The 20655-nt window shown below is 38.8% G+C and overlaps 1 protein-coding gene and 1 long non-coding RNA gene across 2 annotated transcripts; one reads left to right on the forward strand and one right to left on the reverse strand.

Annotated features, from left to right (window-relative positions):
- The first annotated feature begins 6579 nt into the window (after positions 1-6579).
- LOC140379587 (uncharacterized) lies at positions 6580-8382 on the forward strand. The gene is made up of 3 exons (XR_011930543.1): positions 6580-6646; positions 7366-7518; positions 8026-8382. It is a non-coding gene; the product is annotated as an uncharacterized lncRNA (long non-coding RNA).
- A 4022-nt stretch (positions 8383-12404) lies between these two features.
- Positions 12405-14500, reverse strand: LOC140379588 (alpha-1-antitrypsin homolog). The gene is made up of 5 exons (XM_072464272.1): positions 14079-14500; positions 13524-13767; positions 13141-13411; positions 12893-13040; positions 12405-12814 (listed from the first exon to the last, which is right to left on the reverse strand). Exons 1-5 carry the CDS (start codon positions 14463-14465, stop codon positions 12623-12625), a joined length of 1242 nt encoding a protein of 413 aa, XP_072320373.1. The 5' UTR covers positions 14466-14500; the 3' UTR covers positions 12405-12622.
- Between the last annotated feature and the right edge of the window lie 6155 nt (positions 14501-20655).

Raw genomic sequence — 20655 nt, forward strand, 5'->3', positions numbered from 1 at the left:
TTCACCTTCTACGCCTCCAGCTCTTCTCTGAGCCCTTGAGATGTCTCCAGTTTCTCATGTTTCTTTTTCCTGATGTTACCAATTATATTTATTTGCTTTTTTATCTGACCTGTAACTTGGCCTGGTGGCAAGCCAGTAACATCTCCATGGAAACAAGCAGGTGGCATCAATAAAGTAAAAAGTGCTGCTTTAAAAAAACATCTTTAGACATTAGATTTTAAACATAGGAAGGTTTTTTGTTTGTTTTTTTCATTCAGAGACAAGATAAGACATTTTAGTTTTACCCTACATACACATTCGAATAGTTTCAACATTTGTTACCATTTGAGTTCAACACCCTTGACCACTATTTAAGGCAAGGCAAGGCAAGTTTATTTGTAGAGCACATTTCATACACAAGGCAATTCAAAGTGCTTCACACAGCAGGAAAAATGCATTCAAATCACAAAGAAATTACAGAAATACAATAAAATTAACTAAATTAAAAATTATCAATCCAACTGATTTTCTAAACTAATAAAATCACAAACAAAAGAGAAGAGTGCAAAGAAAAAATCCTTTCAGTCATATGCGCAGCTAAACAAAACTGTTTTTAGCTTAGATTTGAACATTGTCAGAGTAGAAGCCTGTCTCACATCTTCAGGAAGACTGTTCCAGATTTTAGCTGCATAAAACTGAAACGCAGATTCCCCATGTTTAGTCCTGACTCTGGGCACCAGCAGGAGGCCGGTCCCTGAGGTCCTCAGAGTTGGTTCATATGGCACTAACATATCCAAGATGTACTTTGGTGCTAGGCCATGGAGAGACTTGTGCACAAGCAGAGCTGCTTTAAAGTCTATTCTCTGAGCCACAGGAGCCAGTGCAGAGACCTGAGAACAGGACTAATGTGATCATACTTCCTGATTCTAGTCAGGACCCGAGAAGCAGCGTTCTGGATGTACTGCAGCTGTTTTACAGCTCGTTTGGAGAGGCCAGTGAGCAGGCCGTTACAGTAGTCTAATCTACTGGAGACAAACACATGGATAAGTCTCTCTAAATCTGGTTTTGACAGTATATTTTTGATTTTGGCAATGTTTTTTAGATGGTAAAAAGCTGCTGATGTTATTGATTTGACGTGGCTATTAAAGTTCAAGTCTGAGTCCATTATTACCCCCAGATTTCTAACTTGGTTTGTAGGTTTTAGAGCGGGACTCTGGAGGTGACCGCTAACACTTTCTCTTTGTTTCTGTGGGCCAAAAACGATTATTTCAGTCTTGTCTGAGTTCAGCTGGAGAAAGTTGTTTTGCATCCACAAACTGATCTGTTGGATGCAGTGACAGAGTGAATCTACTGGTCCATAGTCACCTGCCGATAGTGAAACATAGATCTGAGTGTCGTCTGCATAATTGTGATAGGACACATTTTCACTGCGTATCAACTGACCTAACGGCAGCATGTAGAGGTTGAACAGAAGGGGACCCAGGACTGACCCTTGGGGCACTCCACAGGTCAGGGTCATGTGGTCTGAGACACAGCTACCAATTTCAACAAAGTACTTCCTGTCTTCCAGATAGGACCTTAACCAGTTTAGGGCAGTGCCAGTGATGCCCACCCAGTCCTCTAGTCTCTGTAAGAGGATCCCATGATCGACAGTGTCAGAAGCAGCACTCAGATCTAACAGAATTAAGACTGAGGCTTTGCCCGTGTCAGTGTTCAGGCGGATGTCATTTGTCACCTTGACAAGAGCAGTCTCAGTGCTGTGATGAGGTCTAAAACCTGACTGAAAAACATCAAATGAGTTGTTTATTAAGAGGAAATCTGTGAGCTGTTGGTAAACAACCTTTTCAAGGACTTTGCCCCAAAATGGCAGATTAGAGATGGGCCGGTAATGACTCAGTACTGCGGCATCAAGACTGCTCTTCTTTAGGAGAGGCTTTATGACCGCAGTTTTCAAAGACATTGGGAATGTTCCAGATTGAAGCGACATGTTAACTATGTGAGTGAATGGTGCTAACAAACTGTTCAGCACAGACTTTAGAAATCTGGTGGGTAACACATCAAGGCAGCATGTAGATGAACTCAGACTGGTGATGATCTCATGGACAGTTTTGTCAGTTACTGGTGCAAAGTGAGTTAGCTCTAAGTGTCTTGGTGGTTTTAGGGTAATTTTTTGCATTGTGGGATTTATAGCATTTTTAATGCCCTGAACTTTGTCATTAAAGAATAATGCAAACTCATTACACTTGGATGTGGAAATGAGTTCTAACGGCAGCTGAGCTGGAGGGTTTGTTAATCTGTTTACTGTGGCAAACAGGACACGCGAGTTGTTACTGCAGCTTCCAATTATTTCAGAAAAATATCTTTCCCTAGTTCTACATAAGATTAGGTTGTACATGTTCAGCTTTTATTTGTAAATCTCTTTTTGAACCTGGAGCTTTGACTTGCGCCATTTCCGTTCGGCCCTGCGGCACTCCCTTTTCTGTGCCCTGAACGAATCATCATTTCTCCACGGCGCCTTCTGCTTATTTTTAACCATTTTAGCCTTTATAGGGGCGATGGTGTCCAGAACATTCAAAACACTAGATGTAACAGAGTTCAACAAATCATTTACATTAGAACATGAGACATTTTCAAAGTTTATCATTTCCATAAACAGTGCACCTGTGCCATCACTTATGTGTCTCCTCTGAACAACTGCAGGACCAACCGGAGGTTTGGGAGAAACAGACAGGTCAAAGAAGACACAGAAATGATCAGACAGAGCAACATCGATCACATTAACATTTGAAATATTTACCCCCTTTGTAATTATGAGATCTAGAGTGTGTCCTTTGCTGTGGGTGAGGCCTCTCACATGCTGAGTAAGACTGAAGGTTTCAAGGACAGCATCAAGCTCTTTAGCGTTTCTGTCACAAATATTATCAACATGCACATTGAAATCACCTGTAATGACCAAACCATCAAAGTCTGTGCATACGACTGAAAGCATCTCAGTAAAATCATCAATAAAACGTTGGCAGTGCTGGGGAGGCTTGTATAAAACAATGAAGAGAATGGATGGAGACCGTTTTAGCTCCATTTTAAAGGATACATACTCAAATGATGAAAACACCCCAAAAGACAACCTGCGGGCAATTATTTCATCTCTAAAGACAGCACAGACTCCACCCCCTTTTTTGTTTTCTCGTGTTTCAGATTCAAACTTAAAGTTGGGTGGAGCAGATTCTATCAGAACTACATTTCCTGTGTTTTTGTCAAGCCATGTTTCAGTTAAAAACATAAAATCAAGATTATAAGAAGAAATAAAATTATTTATTAAGAGAGATTTGTTACATAAGGATCTGACATTTAGCATAGCAAGTTTCAGACTAGTTTCAGTGGGACTGGGCTTTATCTTTTCACAGGGAATATGAATCACATTTCTCAGATTGGGCCTGGCTCGCATTTTGTTTTTCCATCTGTGTGATGATGTGACTACAGAAATAGCACTAGGGGGGGCTCTTTTTACATAGGGCCCCGGGTTGGTTTGATTTTTAATGTGACAATAAGTCCTGGCAACGCTGAGACCCAGTGCATCCTAGCTATGGGAGATACCAGGTGAAAGGCGAGGTTGGATGGGTGGTGGGGCTTTTGTAGCCAAGGAGAGTTTGGGACCAGGTGAGAGGTGAGGGGGGATGGGTGGTGGGGCTTTTGTTGGTGTAGTCGGCTTGTGCAGGGAAGAGTTGATACGTATTGACATAGCCCTTGCTATATTGGGCGTGAGTGGAGCCATCTTAATGCCTGATTTGATCAGACTTTCAAAATGGCTGGGAAGGCCCATGGGTGAGAGTGGAGATGAGAAGGAGAATGATGAATCTTTAGTGGGAGTAGATGCTGCAGGGGGAACCCAGGGCTGGTGTGAAGGCAGGGGCGATGACAGGGATGTTGTTGGGCTTGTCACAGATGGGTCCAAGGCCTTTGAAGATTGTTCCTTTGCTGGAGACGGTGGAGGTGAATGTGGAGCAGCTGGAGCTGAATCCTTTGCTGGTGGTGGTGGAGCAGCTGCTGATGAATCCTTTGGTGGAGGCTGAGGTTGTGGTGCTTTTGATGTTGAAACATTGGCTCGGTCTCTGGCCGATGGAGCAGGAATTCTTCTCTCATTCCTCTCTTCTCTAACTATCTGCTCAGGACCCTGTCCAGGCCCAGTCCAATGCCTCAGAGCGTGGAGCAGGTTCTCTGTCAGCACCCTCACTCCACCTCTGCATAGGTGGGGGCCATTTCTCTTAAACAGGTCCTCTCGTTTCCAGAATAGTTAGAAGTTCTCAATGTAGTGTAGTCCTCTAGGGGTACACTCTTTGGACAGCCATGTGTTCAGCTGAAGAAGCCGGCTGAACTTGTTTATCCTCCTGTCGATGTTTGGAAGAGGTCCACTTATGAATGTCTTTTTTTCAAAACTTCAGTCTGTTCCCGCCGCATGTCCACTGCACCCACGTGCACAATCAGCTGTTTAGCTCCTCCATGCTTAGCCATAATATTTGGAAGGAGTGACGTTATCTCAGAAACAGTGGCGCTTGGAAAAGAATGTGTGTTTATCTTTTCATGCGTCACGTGACTTATCGCGCCGTCCCCAACTAAAACAATCTGCGTGACCTTGGCTCACTTTCCTTTACATATTTTTTTGCATAACAGCTGAGGTAATGACATACCATGTTAAAGTTATTGCTCATTTGTTTTGTTTGACCGATTGAAAGTTCAATATTTGGTCTTAGGGGACTGATTTATTTTCTACAGTTTTTGAAATCTCACAGAGAATGTGTAAATCTAGCGTCATAAACGTCCAGGGTAAACAGTGAAATCTAAGGAGCAGATGTTGCATTTTACACTTTTCAGGATTTTTTGGAGGTTGTGAAATCCGTCTCATCTGGTTCTCGCTGGCGTCCTCAGTCTCAGAAGAGAAAGAAAAATGGAGCAAAAATGATACATAGCCCACTCACAACCAAATGTTTTCAATTATGTGTCCCTCTGTGTACACGTGAGGAGCACACCTTACTGTCCTGGTAACTCTGATTCATTCTGACATGCTAATAACAATTGTGCAATGAGAAATCGCATCGCGTGAAGCCCACACCTCTAGCACCGTCCAAAGCTGTCTGCCTCTCATACTGAACGACAGATGCTGCATTACTGGTTCAATTGCACATGAGAGACGAGCTCATTTGAAGTAATTTACACGCATGGAAGGTAATCACGTGAAGCTTAGATGGGTTTGAATTGGTTTATTAGCTATATTACATGAGAGGAGAGACAAATAGTCTTCTTCAGGATAAAAGCCTTCTCGTTTGATCTAGATTTGTCTAAAATATTGATTATTGGATACTAATTGATGCTAAAACGTGTATCCTTTCCTTTCCTTGATATAGTTTTGGGACCACATGGTGAAATTAAAGGACACATACTATGGATTATTTGTGTTGTTTGGGCATTTGAATTGGCATTCCATGTTTTAGAACATGGAAGAATGTGGTCTAAAAAATAAGCACACAAATGTCATATTCGTCAGGTGTTTTCCCCGCCAAGAGTTGAACTAGATTTCCATCTAGTGGCTGCATAGGGAGTTACACAGCAGAGATAAATATATAGTTATCCCGTGATGCCAATGTAAGAATGCAGTTGTAATTTATGTGATTTGTCTGGTCATGATTTATGGACTTGTAAACAGCACAGAAGATTTCAGTGTGGCATCACAAAACTAAAAAAAATGTAGCAACTTATATCTGTTGTGTTTTGTATTGACCAAAAATAAATCAAAGAAAAAGAATTCCAAGAAAATGCATCATTACTGTGAGCAGGTTCCTCTCTCCACAGATCTGACCTTTACCTTAACATGATATCACTTGTTTGTCTCCATGGACAAAGATAATACATTTAATGCCATACAGTGAAACTTTCTTAGCAAAGCAATAGCATCCACCATACAAAGACCTCCACCAGAAAAAGTAACGCAGTGCACCTTTAAAGAAGCTATTATTTTTGTTTTGACAATAAAATGTTGTAGTCTAAAAAAAATGTTTTTATTGGATCGTATTTGGTGTGAAGCACAAATCACGGTTTGAGAAACATTGATCTAGACACTACACAAATCGTCATAACAATAGTTCCTCTGACGACGAGCTGCAAACTCATTTACGGAGGAGGAGGATGGCATATGCTACAGCTCTGCTTCTTTCAACTGTCCAAGTCCTTTGAAAAAAGAACATGTTTTTCAGCCATGATCCTCCATGAACTCGGCTCCTTTCAGATACAGACAAGGGACGGATGTGTGTTTGAGTGGAATTTAGAAAGGAGAGACCATGGATGTATTATATTTTCTGGATAGGGTACGCCCCCTCTGCCTCTGGCTCCAAATTGAGTAGTGGCCACTTCGCAGAATGCAGCCTGTTGGTTTGACCATTTCAAGAGTTTGGCCTCTAAAATTACCAAAGATGCTAAATTGTTTTTAGTCTAAAAATAAAATAGAAGGAATTTCACTCTTTAACTGTTTCTAAAATACTTAAAATATACAATTTTAACCTCCTGGAGAACGGTGTACGCGCACCGAGCGCGCACGTCACCCTCATGAACGAGCCTCAGGAGAACATGTGACGGAAACTAAACACAAGCAGAAGAAAGTGACGAGACCACGATACACGTAAGTTGTGTTTGTATGTCATTCCTCACGTTTCACACATCGTTCCATATGAAGTGTAAAACAACAATTACACAGTTAACACAAGTTAACACGAGCTAACACGAGCTAACACGAGCTAACGTAAGCTAAAGTTTAGCTACACAAACATGCAACAACACGTCGTGATGGCTCGTGCTTCTGCAAATAAATAACTAATTATTTCTCTTACTAAATGTTCTAAGAGACAGGAGGTTATGCACAGATCAAGGAAAACTAGAGAAAGAAGGGAAATAAAGTGATGTTTGTATTATGTGCTATAAAAAAACTACCAATATAACCTGCTGAAATGGGTCATACCTTACACATATAAATGTAAACGTATGTAAAAGTGACAGTCCTGTACTTACAGGGGCTGAGACGACATTTGAGGTTTTATTACCCATTTAATAATGAAGTGTTTAAACAGCAAAGCACACGCTTGTTTTCTATAGGAATGTCATGGATTTACTTCTATGGAATATGTAGAGATTTAGCAAACATGTCAGTTATGTTCTAACTTCTAAGGTTTACACTTATGCATAAGTAAATGACATTTGGTTCTAGCTTTAAAAAATAATGTGAAAAGAGGAACTTTTGTGTTACAGAGCGAAATGTAAATCTGTCAATAACATATTCCAGCTTTTCTCTGTTAAATGTGCAGAATATATCAATGTTCTAATGAGTATCTTTCTCATCTTCAGAGTGCTGACCAGTGAGTTTAGTCTGTCTGTGCTGTCCAGAGCTCTACAGGTCACTACAGGTCACTACAGGTCTCTACAGGTCACTGCAGGTCACTACAGGTCACTGCAGACAGAGTCATCTCAAGTAAACTCCTGACGACTCCAAAGCAAAAGGTATTTTAATATTAACTTGTGCCTCGACTAAAAGTAAACAGTGTAGAATCAGTACTTTGAATTTATAAAATGTCTGTTTTGTTATGACCAAAAAAACTAAATGATAATTGTTCTTCAAAAGAGCCACTGCTGTGTCACATGTGTCTGTAAAGCAGCTTCAGGACAAACATGTGAAGTGTATCTTCTATGACTTGTATAAATCTAATACATATGAAGTGTATGTTCTATGACTTGTATAAATCTAATACATATGAAGTGTATGTTATGTGACTTGTATGATCTAAACATATGAAGTGTATGTTCTATGACTTGTATAAATCTAATACATATGAAGTGTATGTTATGTGACTTGTATGATCTAAACATATGAAGTGTATGTTCTATGACTTGTATAAATCTAATACATATGAAGTGTATGTTATGTGACTTGTATGATCTAAACATATGAAGTGTATGTTCTATGACTTGTATAATCTAAAGCTGTGACATGTTCTGTTTGTCCCTCAGTCAAACGATGGAGCTGAACGGAGCAGTTACTGAAGTCCTTTCCACCAGAAGACTGCGTGCCATGGAAACAAAGTCTTGTTAAATACTGAGATATTCAGTATTTAACGCAATAATGTCACATTCATGTGCATATAACTGATGTAAAAAGAGTGTTTTTTTTACTATTATTTTTAGTATTATTTTGTCTTACGCTGTTTTTATTTTATCTTTATTTTCCACCTCCATTCCTTATTAAGGTATGAGAGGTTCTGTCCATAGGAGTTTTTGTTTATAAGAGTTCTTCTATTAAGATTGATCTATTAAGAGTGTTTTTTAAACTTCCTATAAGTTATCTGTCCTTTTCCTCTGTATCTACTGTGTTGCAACAACAAAATTTCCCCTTGTGTGGACAATAAAGGAATATCTTATCTTATTCAGTTTGTTCTATTTGACTTATACAGGTTGTTTTATCATTGTTAATATTTTTATGTTGCACTGAATCACCAAAGCAAGTTCCACTGTTTGTGAATTCTGTTCTTTGACAATGGCAATACATTTTCTGATTCTATTAATGATGATAATAGTAATAGTACACAGACTCCAAAACTCCTTAATAAGGGACTCCCACATTGTAGCTTTAAAACTCATTGGAGCTTTAAAACTCAACTAAAACTGGCTAAAATCAATTTATCATTGGTAGTTATAATCAGATTTGCATTTATTGAACAAGTTCATTATTCTTATTAAATACATTAATAAACAAATGTGTTTTGTATTTATTAAAGATTGACATGATACAAAAACGACACAAAAGGAAACTGAATATAATTAAATACTGCTTAACTCAATTATGTAACAGAATCGATGATTATATTTTATATTTCTTCTCATCTGATTAAAAAAATGCATATTGGCCAAATTATATTATGTACATAAATGTGTAAAAGTTAATAACAAAATAAATACCCAAACCAAAAACTACAGAAAATGATGAGGACGTTATTCGACCTCTAAATGTAATTCATTGTCATTAAACCAGACTTTTTATCTTAACACTTCTCTATAATTCTCTTAAATATCAGAGCTTTACAACATGATACATGTATATTTATAGATGGATATAACAATTCATCATTATACGTTACGTAAACAGACTATTTCAAGCCGAATCATTCCAAAAGTCCGTGTTGACTCTTCTCAGTCGTTCACGCTGCTGTGACGTGCGCGCTCCCGACGTCAAAGCCTCACGGCGATGACGTCACAAAAGTGGGAGGAGATATACCGGTATTCAGGAAGTAATGCGGAACTAAAAAACTTTTTTGGAACCATGCGCCAATGAGCAGCTCCATAGGTTTCAATGGCGGCCATCTTGGCTTCGGGGGCTTGGGAGAGACTCAGATCCATTTTTAAATGAACAAGCTGAGTGCGAAAAATGGATCTGAGGTTTGTGGAACAACACTGCCCTCTGCAGGTGTGCTGTGTAATATGTCCTGCAGATAGTTCTATTTATTTAATTAAGGCATTTCTACTATTCATGTAATTATCATGTTCATATTTGATTAAACTACACCTAAATTCAAGCTAGCAACCAGCGTTATATGTTAATATTACTTATTTTATTACTATAGCTATATAGACTACTCAAAATATAATTTACATTGACAGCTAAAAATATTGATTTAATTGAACGTGATAATAGCAGCAGGGAATAAAGTCTATTAAAACCCTCAGATGATAAATAAACTGAATGCAAATCAAAATAATATAAAAAATACACTAATTATTGTATTTTTGTTCCTTAACATAAACCATAACTTGACAATTCTTAAATAAAACATATTCTAAATTTAGAGTGATTAATGTATGTTTAAGTGGTTTATTCACCTGCATTCAAGACATCATTTATTTGAAAATTTTCCCCTACCCCCCATACATGCCAACTGCTCTTCACTTATTTCATTCTTAAATTGTGATACACGTATGGGATCAGCAGTGTTGCATCACTATTTTGGCACAAATGAAAAAAATATATATATTTAAACTCCACTATTGTGACTTGCAGCATTCCATAAGCATAAGCAGCAGAGCCCGGCAGAGCAGAACTTTTGTGATGGCGTTTATGGTCCTGTTCCAAAGGTTTAAACTGAACGTCAGCTGACTTCAAAATGTTAAAAATATACAATAAGGGTCCACGAGTGTCATAGACTGTGACAGTAGCTGACAAAATGTAATCTTTAAAAGTGGACTGCGTAACTTTTCTGATGGAGGGCTTACTTCCTGCTTGTCTCCATGGAGATCTTATTGCTTTGCTCAGAATGTTCCACAGTATGGTATTAAATGTATCTATCTCACAAGCTAAGTTAACTGGGTTCCTCCAAAGTTAATTCCTTTCAATTCAAGGCAAAAAAAGACTTCAGATGGAGCAAGTAGCAGTGCCACAGTCACACAAATGGGCGGGTCACATATACTCTAGGGCACAGAAGTACATAATGCGTTGTTGGGGTTTCAGGGGGGTCTTTTTAAAATAACAATAGTATACTTTGTCCAGCAGAGGCTGGAGTTTATCCCAGCATCTATGGGCCTGGAGTGGGGTATGTGAACGTGTGGCAGTACAACGGTTAATCTAGTAGCACTAATTTATAGCAATTAGTTTCCCTCTGCTGCAACTTTGATCTTGTTGATTAGTTTCCAGATGTCCCTGTTCCAAATGCTGCTTGTTAATCCATCATTGCTCTCAAAACAAATGAAGAGAAATGCATAGTTGCACTTCGTCCTCTGATTTTCCCTGGTTCGCAATGAAAAGCAGTTCAATTGTTGGCATAGATTATTGTTTGCTGTGTCTCTGTGTCGACAGAAGGAATAAAACTTGTTCTTCTCTCATTATGGAAACATTTCATCCGGTTTACGTAATCATAGTCATCTCTATCTTCAGTACAACAATAATCTGTGACTGGTGCTTTCTCCGATTTTATATTCTAGCTGTAGAAGCTTTTTGCCTTATGTATTTTTATGGAAAATTGCAGTATATGAGTCAGTGTGGGTGTTTCTGTCATATGTATTTAGAACATTAATACGTATACTGAAAATAATGATTGTGCATTAAAGCGATTTAGAATTAGAATTATTTAGTTTAGGCCATTCACTGCAGGGTTCATTTGTAGTATGAGATAAGTACCATTTAAGTAGTTCTTGGAGGCCTGTTACTTACTCTTTGTGTAAGCCAAAACTATTTAAGAAATATATAGATTATATAAATTATATTTAATTATTCATTCATAGTTATTGGCAGATGGAGATAGAAATTGCACGTAATGTGCTCGCTGCTTGTGTAGTGGTTTAAGGCTTGATAATTAATAATCAAGGAGAGGGATTCAAAAAGTTTGTACTTTGTTCCATTGCTCTACTTGTGGATGTATCGTTAGCATTATTGTTTTCTCTTTGTTGCATGAACAAGCAAATGCATTAATTAATACTTTTCTTTTTTAATATTTTATGAGCAAATCTACTGACAATTAAAACATGTGTTTGAAATCAAAAAAATATACTCATATCTACTCTATTAAAACATTAGTGTTCTGTTACATTTACACTGTGATTCTATGGATAACAGTCAATGATAAGTGTTATGTCCTTGCTTGTAAAGTCCCTCATAAATAAACCACAGACCTTGCACTGTATTAAATTCTAGTATGACCATGAGTGAAGTGCACTTAAGTTGTTCCAATTTGTCTTGAGCACCCAGATGGCTCAGTTATTAAACTTATTAGCCTTCAGTGTGCGACTTCTGAAAGTTAAAACTCCATTACAGATTTTCTTTAGTTAAGAAAAATAAAATTACCAACTGTCGGTGTTAACCCTTTTCAACCTTTGTGATACTGATCATTTGTGAAGAGGAAGTGTTTGCTGTGGACAGATGGGAGGAGAGCGGGTTGCACCCATCCAAAGTGCTGTCCTTCACTCGGTCCCTGTGTGCTTGAATAGTTTGGGTGTATTTGTGAGTTGTGTGGGTGACTGTGGAGACAAAGTGTATGTGTACTCTCTGAACAAACAAATGGAGCAACTGTTCTTGCCAGGGTCAAAGGGCAAAGCGCTGTCAAACTGCAACATCAGAACTACAGCCCAGAAAGGACAGAGCTCATTTTCAGGCCAATGTCAAGCTTGAAAGACTGAGAGAGATTTAAAACCATTGGTTTGAAAGGAATAGTATGTCCATATGCATATAATAAAGTTAAAAGAACAAACACACAAAAACTCAGCTCTTGGTATTTTGTGCATGTTCAATACTGACTGAAACATGTTTGAAGTTAGCCATAACCACATACAAATTACATTTTTAGCTTACTCGTGTCCTTTGTTGGAAACACAACCCATGGTTCAAATCATGAAATGAATGCCAGCTGCACTTTTTAACCAACGTTTATTTCATGACTTGATGAAACAATATGGAAAAGCATAGCATAAAAACAGTTGTTTAGCCTAAATTTACCCTCAAGCCAGATAATATGTACAGTTTCACAAAAGCTGGCCAAACTGCAGTTTGCTCCCACAGGACATAAACTAAGGTGTGTTTTGTACAAAAATGGACCTTGATGATATATGTTATCATAAATGTTTGCGTTTATGCTTCAGTGGGGTTGCTGATCTTGCCCATGAAGAGGATGCTCTTGGTGGAGTGCTCCAGGATGAAGACCAGGAAGGGCCTGTTCAGAATCATTCTCTCCGGCATGCTCATGGGCATCACCTCGATTGTGGTGGCAGCGGCAGCTTCAGTCCCGGTCTCGTCCACGCTCAGAACGGCCTGGTGCGACGCCTGTACAACAACGACTCATGTTTATTATTGCTTCTATATATTTGCACACTATTTTGGACGGTGCAAACGTGTCACTACCTTTGAGACTTTGAGCTTGATCTCCTCAGAAATGCCAGCGAAGTCGGCCTTGTCGCCAAAAGCATCGGTCATGCCAAGTTCTTTGAGGCTCTCATCCAGGGAGGCGTCCCCAGAGACGGAAAATTTGGGCAAGAACAGATCTACAGAACTGAGAAATACATTTATTACTTTTTTCTCTAGAATGTGCCTTTCTACAGACCAGACTCTTTGAATAACAACACCACAACTACTAAGCACACTGAACTTACTTTCTGTAAACGGAGTCATGCCAGTGTTTCAGATGGTCTTTGCAGATCACGTCTTCCACTTCCTTCATCTTGCCCTCGTCGGGGAGAACGATCATCATGGAAGTGTTGCCCTTATACGGGAGCAGGATGACCGAGGTGTGGTTGTCCATGTCCTGGTAGAAGTCATAACGACCGGTCCTCTTCATCATGTCCACTTCCACTTTTGTCTTGTCATTCACAAAGAATTCAGCTTTGCTCGTGTGGTTGGCGTCAAAGGGTTTCTCCCACTGTCCTGCGAGAAGATGTAGTCGTTATTTGATATTAGATTTTGCTAACAATAACTACTACTTATTCAGTGGCCCGGCTTATTCAATATCAAAAACTGGTTCAAGGGAAAAGCTTGCCTCTGAAATAGACGTAGTTGATGAGCACCATGGCCATAGCAGAGTCTAGATCCTTCACCATATCCTTAATCTTTTCTTGAGTTTTATCCGAGATGAATTTGTTGATTTCTGCAGCGGCCTCCAGTGGTTTTTCAAAGTCAACCTTGAAGATCTCTGCGGAGTAGTGCTTCTTGATGTCAGCGATGAAGCTTCCAAGAGGAGAAAAGCTGGTGCGAAGGGCCAGACCGTTGCCTACATTAAGTACCTGGTAATGGTGAACGATAGACAAAAATGAATGTCTTGATATGTTTTTGCGTTCTCCGGACAATGATATTTCAGACAATGTTAAGGCAATCCATCAGAAATGTGCTAAAACATGCATGTACATGAGATTTATTTATTGCACAAAACGTGAATTATCTACAAATGTACAGAAATACCCCTTAATATGAAATGTTACACAGCAAGTTTGTTTTTTATTTGTTTTTGTATTCTGTATTCTTCACGCAGTTCATTTTCAGATTCACACCTAATGTCAAGTACATTTCTAAGTTCTCCATCTCCCACCTCTTGTACCTGGCTTTGCTGGCTGTGTCCGAGCATATGAAACAGGTGGTCATAAGCATCATCCACAGAGGACTGGTTCATGCTGCTGTAACCCAGTGTGGAGAACATCTGGCTATGAGTTTCTCCGCGGGCTCCGGTGGACAGCATGGACAAGGCCGTGGACACACCCAGGGGCGAGAAGAAGATGTTCTTTCCGGCAGCGGTCTTCGAGTTGATGTTCTTGTAGAGGGCGAAGGCGAAGTCAGCGTTGGGTGGCGATAGATGATGGCACATCATCTCGTCTCCCTGATGCTGGTGGCTGCCGTGGTGATCGTGGTGATCGTGGTGTTCGTGGTGTTCGTGGTGGTCCGCCCAGGCCACAGCCAAGAGCAGCGCAAGAGTAAAAGTAGCACGCATCGTCACAGCCTGGAAAGAGACGTGCGTTTAGAGTGTGGGCTTTCAGGGAAACTCTATAGAAGTGTTGTCAATATTATGCGGAAATACCAGCTAATAATACTGACTTTTTTTTCCAACACTTTTTTAAACATTTTTGCTGATAGTAGTTGACAACTAAACGTATTATGGACAACAGTGAAATTCTAAAATCACATAAAACTCTGTAATTCTATTTTATTTGACTGTGCAGTTGCATGGATCAAGAAAAGTTACCGACTCACCTTCAGTGTCCCCTTTGCTGCAGACAATTTCACCCCAAATGTTCACATTATATACAGGTGTGCGAAGAGGCAGCTGATTGGTTGTTTAATCCTGTGCTGGACCAGCCCCTTATTCTTTGGTCAGCTCAGAAATGTCTGCGCAGGAATAGCAGTGATGCAACTCAAATATATCATCAGAGAGAAATGTGTGACCGCTTTGACAATGGATGTCTGTCAAGCTGGACAAAACTGTACTTTAACTGGCACTGGAAGAACGTATTTGTTTCAAAAAGTATCTGAGGTCAGTGACCTTGGGGGGAGGCTCTTAGCTTTTGTTGATAACACTATTGATTCAAAAATAAGATCTTCGATAGCTTGCTGCTTTGTCAGCTTTTCAATCTCTGGTGCAATAAGGTTTGATCCAAACTAAGAGTAGCTGTTCAAACCTCGCCTGAGTGAACGCTTACTTTGTTTTTCGTCTAACACAAGGCACCCGTACTGAAGTATGAAGTCATCTTGTGCTGAACTCCTCTTCAAGTATGTGGGTTTGGAGTCTGAATACTCCTTCTCCCTCCGTCATTGACAAAAAAGAAGCCACCTCACTGTAATGTTATTTTTATTCTGATTGGCATTTGATACGGAGATGGAAATCATTTCATTTTGCAGCTGCTTTACTCGACTTTAGTGAAAGGGTAAAAGTGTCATCTATTTCCGCAGTGAATAACCTTTCTCTGAAAGCGATGTCAGTAATTGCTCCGAACGATAAAGAGATGTTTGAGGAGGAAATAGCTCTCAGAAAAGAGATAAAACATTTTTTTATAATTTATCACATTATATTCTAATGGGATTTGGAAACATTTAAACGTCAATTATTTCAATTATTTAGACAATAGCAACAAATATACATAAATCATAAAGAAATATCTTGAAAAGAGCAGATAAACAACAAACAATCAATTGAAAAAAGAAATAGACATGTATACAAACACACGGAAACATTCCACTTAAGCAAGGAATGCATATCAAGCACTATGGTTAAAGGAGACATATTGTACTTTTTTTCTGGAACTCAGTACATAAAAAATATCATAATTTTGATCTAAAAGGATTTAATAATAGAAACGGGTTCATTGACTCCATGTTCAAACAGAAGATAATACGACATTTCACTCTCACAAGCAGCGGATTGCCATTTCCATGTTATTTTTTTTGAAAAGTGGCTATATAACATTTTAAAACCCAATATGTATCACTTGGATTCTTAGTTTTACAAATACAACACCTAAGTACAGAACAGTGGGCGGGGAGGGGGCACCCGAGCCTCAGTTGCAGGACAATACAGGATCACTGAGACATGCAGGAATCAATCAAGATACAACTGATGAGGAAACAATGTTGAAACACATTTAAAAGTTCATTGAAGTAATACAATAATTGCATAATATGTCCCATTAAAGGTTTGTCCTCTGCATTTGACCCATTCTTCAGCTCCTGGGGATCCATCTCCAACATGTTTTGGGTCAATGGCTCAGTTTGTGGGCAATTACATATTCATTTCAAATTGTCCGTGTTTGGCAATCTGAAGCTGACTTTAGATCTACATTTTAGAAATAAGACATTTTAAGCGACACAAATGTTTGTCTTCATCATGTTTTTAAATATTTTCTCTACCTTTGCAAATGCAGTGACAGTAATACATAAGTTAGATATTGTCAAAACATTTTTTGCAAAGACAGCCAAAAACGTAAAATGAAACATCACATTCAAATTTCCAGCTCTAACAATGCTATCAGTGTGAGCATTACGGAAACAAATTTGCGCTGCCTCAGAAAACAACGGTTCATTTGTGAATGGATCCGCCGTGTCTTGTCATGGTCGGTGAGCAGACTTGGTTCCCTGTTGTGTACAGCGAGGTCGTTATTGCTGACTTAGAACGCACTCAGTATCATTCATCATGTTAGCCACCAACAGAACACAAGCAATTACAGCTCAAAAGAGTGCGCCGCGATATGAATCAATATACAGTGCACCAAGGGACAAACACGGGAGCAGATACAGAACAAGAGCCAACCAAGCGCAGGTTATCAGACTATCTCCTGTACCGCTCTTCTATTGTTTAGTGCAATCAACATCAGAGGCAGAAGATAAACCATAGCTAAAGTTATGAAATGTATTAGTATTTGTGTAACAGGTAGAATAAAGTAGAAATGGTGTGTGGTGTGTTGCTAAAAAATGTACTATTCGCTTAAAATAGTACTACTAGTGACCTAAAAATACTGAACTAAAAAAATGAGTATCATATTTATCTATTTTTTTAAGTATTTGGGGAACATACAACTATATGTGCTGATGAACTGTTTGGCATATATTTTAATAATACTGATGATGATGATTTTAATAGTAATAACATGTCATTTCCAAAGAATTGACAACAAACTGGTTATTTTTGTGAAGATGTTCCAGTTGTTGAGAGTGAGCATTGTCAGAAAACAGGATGAACAGTACAAAATAAAAGACTGGACGATGCAAGTGTATAGCATAAGCAGTAGATGTGGTAGAAAAGATGGAAAAAATAAATTGTAGCTGATGGTGCAAATGAAATGTTAAAGCCAATCAATAAATCAAGATCTTAATAGTGCCGTCACAATAGCCGGAAGGAGCACAGGTGTTTAATTTTAAAAAACATCATTAATTATTTTTCTAAAGGATTTTTTTGTCCCTTAGGCTTTACTAGACAGCTTAGCATGAAATGGGGATGAGCGAGAAGGGAGGACATGCAGTAAATTGTCAGATTCAAATTCATGACCCTGCGGCCGGCGGCATATGTGCTGCCGTGTTAACACTCCACCACCGGGCAGCACCAAAAAACTCAAGAAATTCAAAAAGGTCTAATCAAAAGTGATTTAATACAAATCTTTAGTCACATATAGACTCACATTTGGACTTAGTGACAAAACATTTGCCCAAGTTGGAATATACTGTAAATAGCATTAAAGCATTACAACTCACATCTGACCATTTAAACTGCAGAGTGATATTCCTCTCAGAATTATATTTATGTCTATTTGGTGCGGACTTATTGGGGGAAGAGCCGTCTTTTATGCTGCTCACTGTGAGTAGGGTCATCTCTCCATAGATTTGACCTCTAACTTGGCTTGGTGACGTCTCCATGGAGATGGATAATGCCATTCTGGGGAACATTTCAGGTATTCCAAATAGCTATTGGCACAATTTCCAAGATGAGACATGACATTAGGTCCATGAGAATGAGACAAGAGGAGACTTTGAGATTATTCATAACAAATAAATTGTATGATCCAGTTCATAAATGTTATCTCTTGTTTGAGACAAACGTGAAACACAAGATCATTTTCCTCATGTGTACAATCTTTGTAGCACAAGATCTTGTTAGTTAAGTTAAAGAACACCTTTAAAGCAACATGTAACTTTCTGGAAGTTTCTTGGATAAGTCCATGGAAAAAGCCCAGAATCCCTTATGTGTTTGAACTGAAAAAAAATCAAGGGAAATTTTGAAATGTATGTTTATTTAAAACCAGGCAAGACTTTAAGACAAAAACTGGTTCACTCTAAGGATAAGATGCCGACACAAAAACAGAGCAATGTTGTTTATTCTATCCAATGCAGTGAAGAAAGAGCAGTACATCAGAGAGACTAAACAGCCTCTGCACAAGAGGCTTTATCACAACAGAAGACACTCGAGTTCAGGACCACAGAGCGCCGTGCATCTTCATCTTAGGGTTAAAAAGTTTTAAATGACCCGCTGGTGTACAGCAGTATTTTGAAACCAAGGGGTGGAAACTAGCCCTGGTCATTCTGATGCTATTTAGGGAGTTGAGGCAGCTAACAATATGATGTATATGACCCATTATATAATTGTAGGGTAACAAAGAAGATTTGCCTGAGGGGGAACTTAGACAGAGTAAAAAATCAGGGCAGGCTATTACTCTGGTAGGATAAATATCCAAATTCTCAGATTAGATCCACAGATTGAGAATGACTTCTGGATTAAAGTTAGTTATGTTAGTTAGTCATGTTTTCCAAAAACAGTGTCCAGATAACTAAATCTAAATCTTCTTTTACAATCATACTTCTGTACATTCTACATGGAGAAGTGAGTTTTGTGCCATACTGTAAAATATTGCAGACATAGAAACAAAATTTCCATGGAAACAAGCAGGTGGAGTCTCCTCCAAGTACGAGTAAGGTTTGTGGAGATGCGAGCTCGCTCATTGTAAGGAAGCATGTTTTCAGTGCAACAAAACCAAAACAAAAAAAAAACACCTGGGGCTTTAAAAGTCACAATATTTCTGCAAAAGATGAGAAAATTGTAAACATTTAGGAAATAAAAAGCAATGCAAATGTTTCAGACAAATATAGCCCTCTGCAGTTTGTTCAGGGGCCCTTGGATTTGACGGGCCAGTGCTGTGGTCGATGAAGGGTTCAAATGTTGGGGGTCACACAGCGAACTAATCTGACTGTTTCTCAAGTCTTTTCCACCTCAAAAGTATCATTTCACCATGCTTCTATCTGTCAGCCTGATAATGTGCTCGGTGCATTGTGATTGTAGAAGATTGTTTTCAGATGATGTTGAAAATGTATTGATTGTTGGATTTGAGCTTTTGACCGCTCGTCTAAGTCCCAACAAACAACTGCAGCTAAGTCTTTCTCTTTTCTACGAATTTTTCAGCTGTGGAGCTGGTGTGGGCAGAGAGGACAGAGGGAACAAGTACACAACAAATCCTCATTTAATACTCAACATGGACTTTCAACCTTATGCAACGCCCCCCAAACTGCTCTGCCATTTACTGCAACTAATCTGTCTGCAAAAAGGAAGATGCAAACCACAAGGGAAGTCATTTCATTCATTGATTATCAAAATATCATGACAGTTAGAGACAAATGATATATTCAAGCTGTGATACATACAATTAGGTTACATCCAGAAGCAAAAGAAAAACTCAAATGTCAAATCTCTTTAGATATGATTAGTTAGAGACGCGTATTTTCTGTGTTAGACTGCAGTGCCCTCATGTGGTCAGAGTTTAGCACAACAGTACTACGTCAAAAATATACATAATGCTGAGTATGCAATACCCAACAATAAACAATCTGGAAAAACATTGCTTTCCAAACATTAATCACAATGCAAATGTAAATAATGTATATCACAATAGCAATCAGAGGACCAATGACGATCACATCAGCCATGGGGATTGTATTTACTTCAAAAGCAGTTCATGTGTCAATCATCCGACCAGAAATGATGCTTTTCTCTTCTTGACTGATTGTGTGGCTTCTATTATATTTATTATGTGAAAATAAATAAATAACTGCAACCCACAAATATGCTGAACTCATTTGTGGCCAAATATAATAGAATTTAGATACCAGATTACAACAGCAACAGCAACAGCAACAGCAACAGCAACAGCAACAGCAGCAACAACAACAACAACAACAACAACAACAACAACAACAAACACTTTAAAACAAAAGTTAAGAGAATGAAATGTGATGTTATTACTGATTTTACTTTTCTGGTATTCTGATGTGATCCTACTCCTCCTTTTCAGACTCATGTGATCCTACTCCTCCTTTTCAAACTCATGTGATCCTACTCCTCCTTTTCAAACTCATGTGATCCTACTCCTCCTTTTCAGACTCATGTGATCCTACTCCTCCTTTTCAGACTCATGTGATCCTACTCCTCCTTTTCAAACTCATGTGATCCTACTCCTCCTTTTCAAACTCATGTGATCCTACTCCTCCTTTTCAGACTCATGTGATCCTACGCCTCCTTTTCAGACTCATGTGATCCTACGCCTCCTTTTCAGACTCATGTGATCTTACTCCTCCTTTTCAGACTCATGTGATCCTACTCCTCCTTTTCAGACTCATGTGATCCTACTCCTCCTTTTCAAACTCATGTG

The sequence above is a fragment of the Eucyclogobius newberryi genome, unplaced genomic scaffold (assembly GCF_026437365.1).
Source record: "Eucyclogobius newberryi isolate DKJ021-1_F unplaced genomic scaffold, fEucNew1.0.hap1 SCAF_425, whole genome shotgun sequence".
Lineage (NCBI taxonomy): Eukaryota > Metazoa > Chordata > Actinopteri > Gobiiformes > Gobiidae > Eucyclogobius > Eucyclogobius newberryi.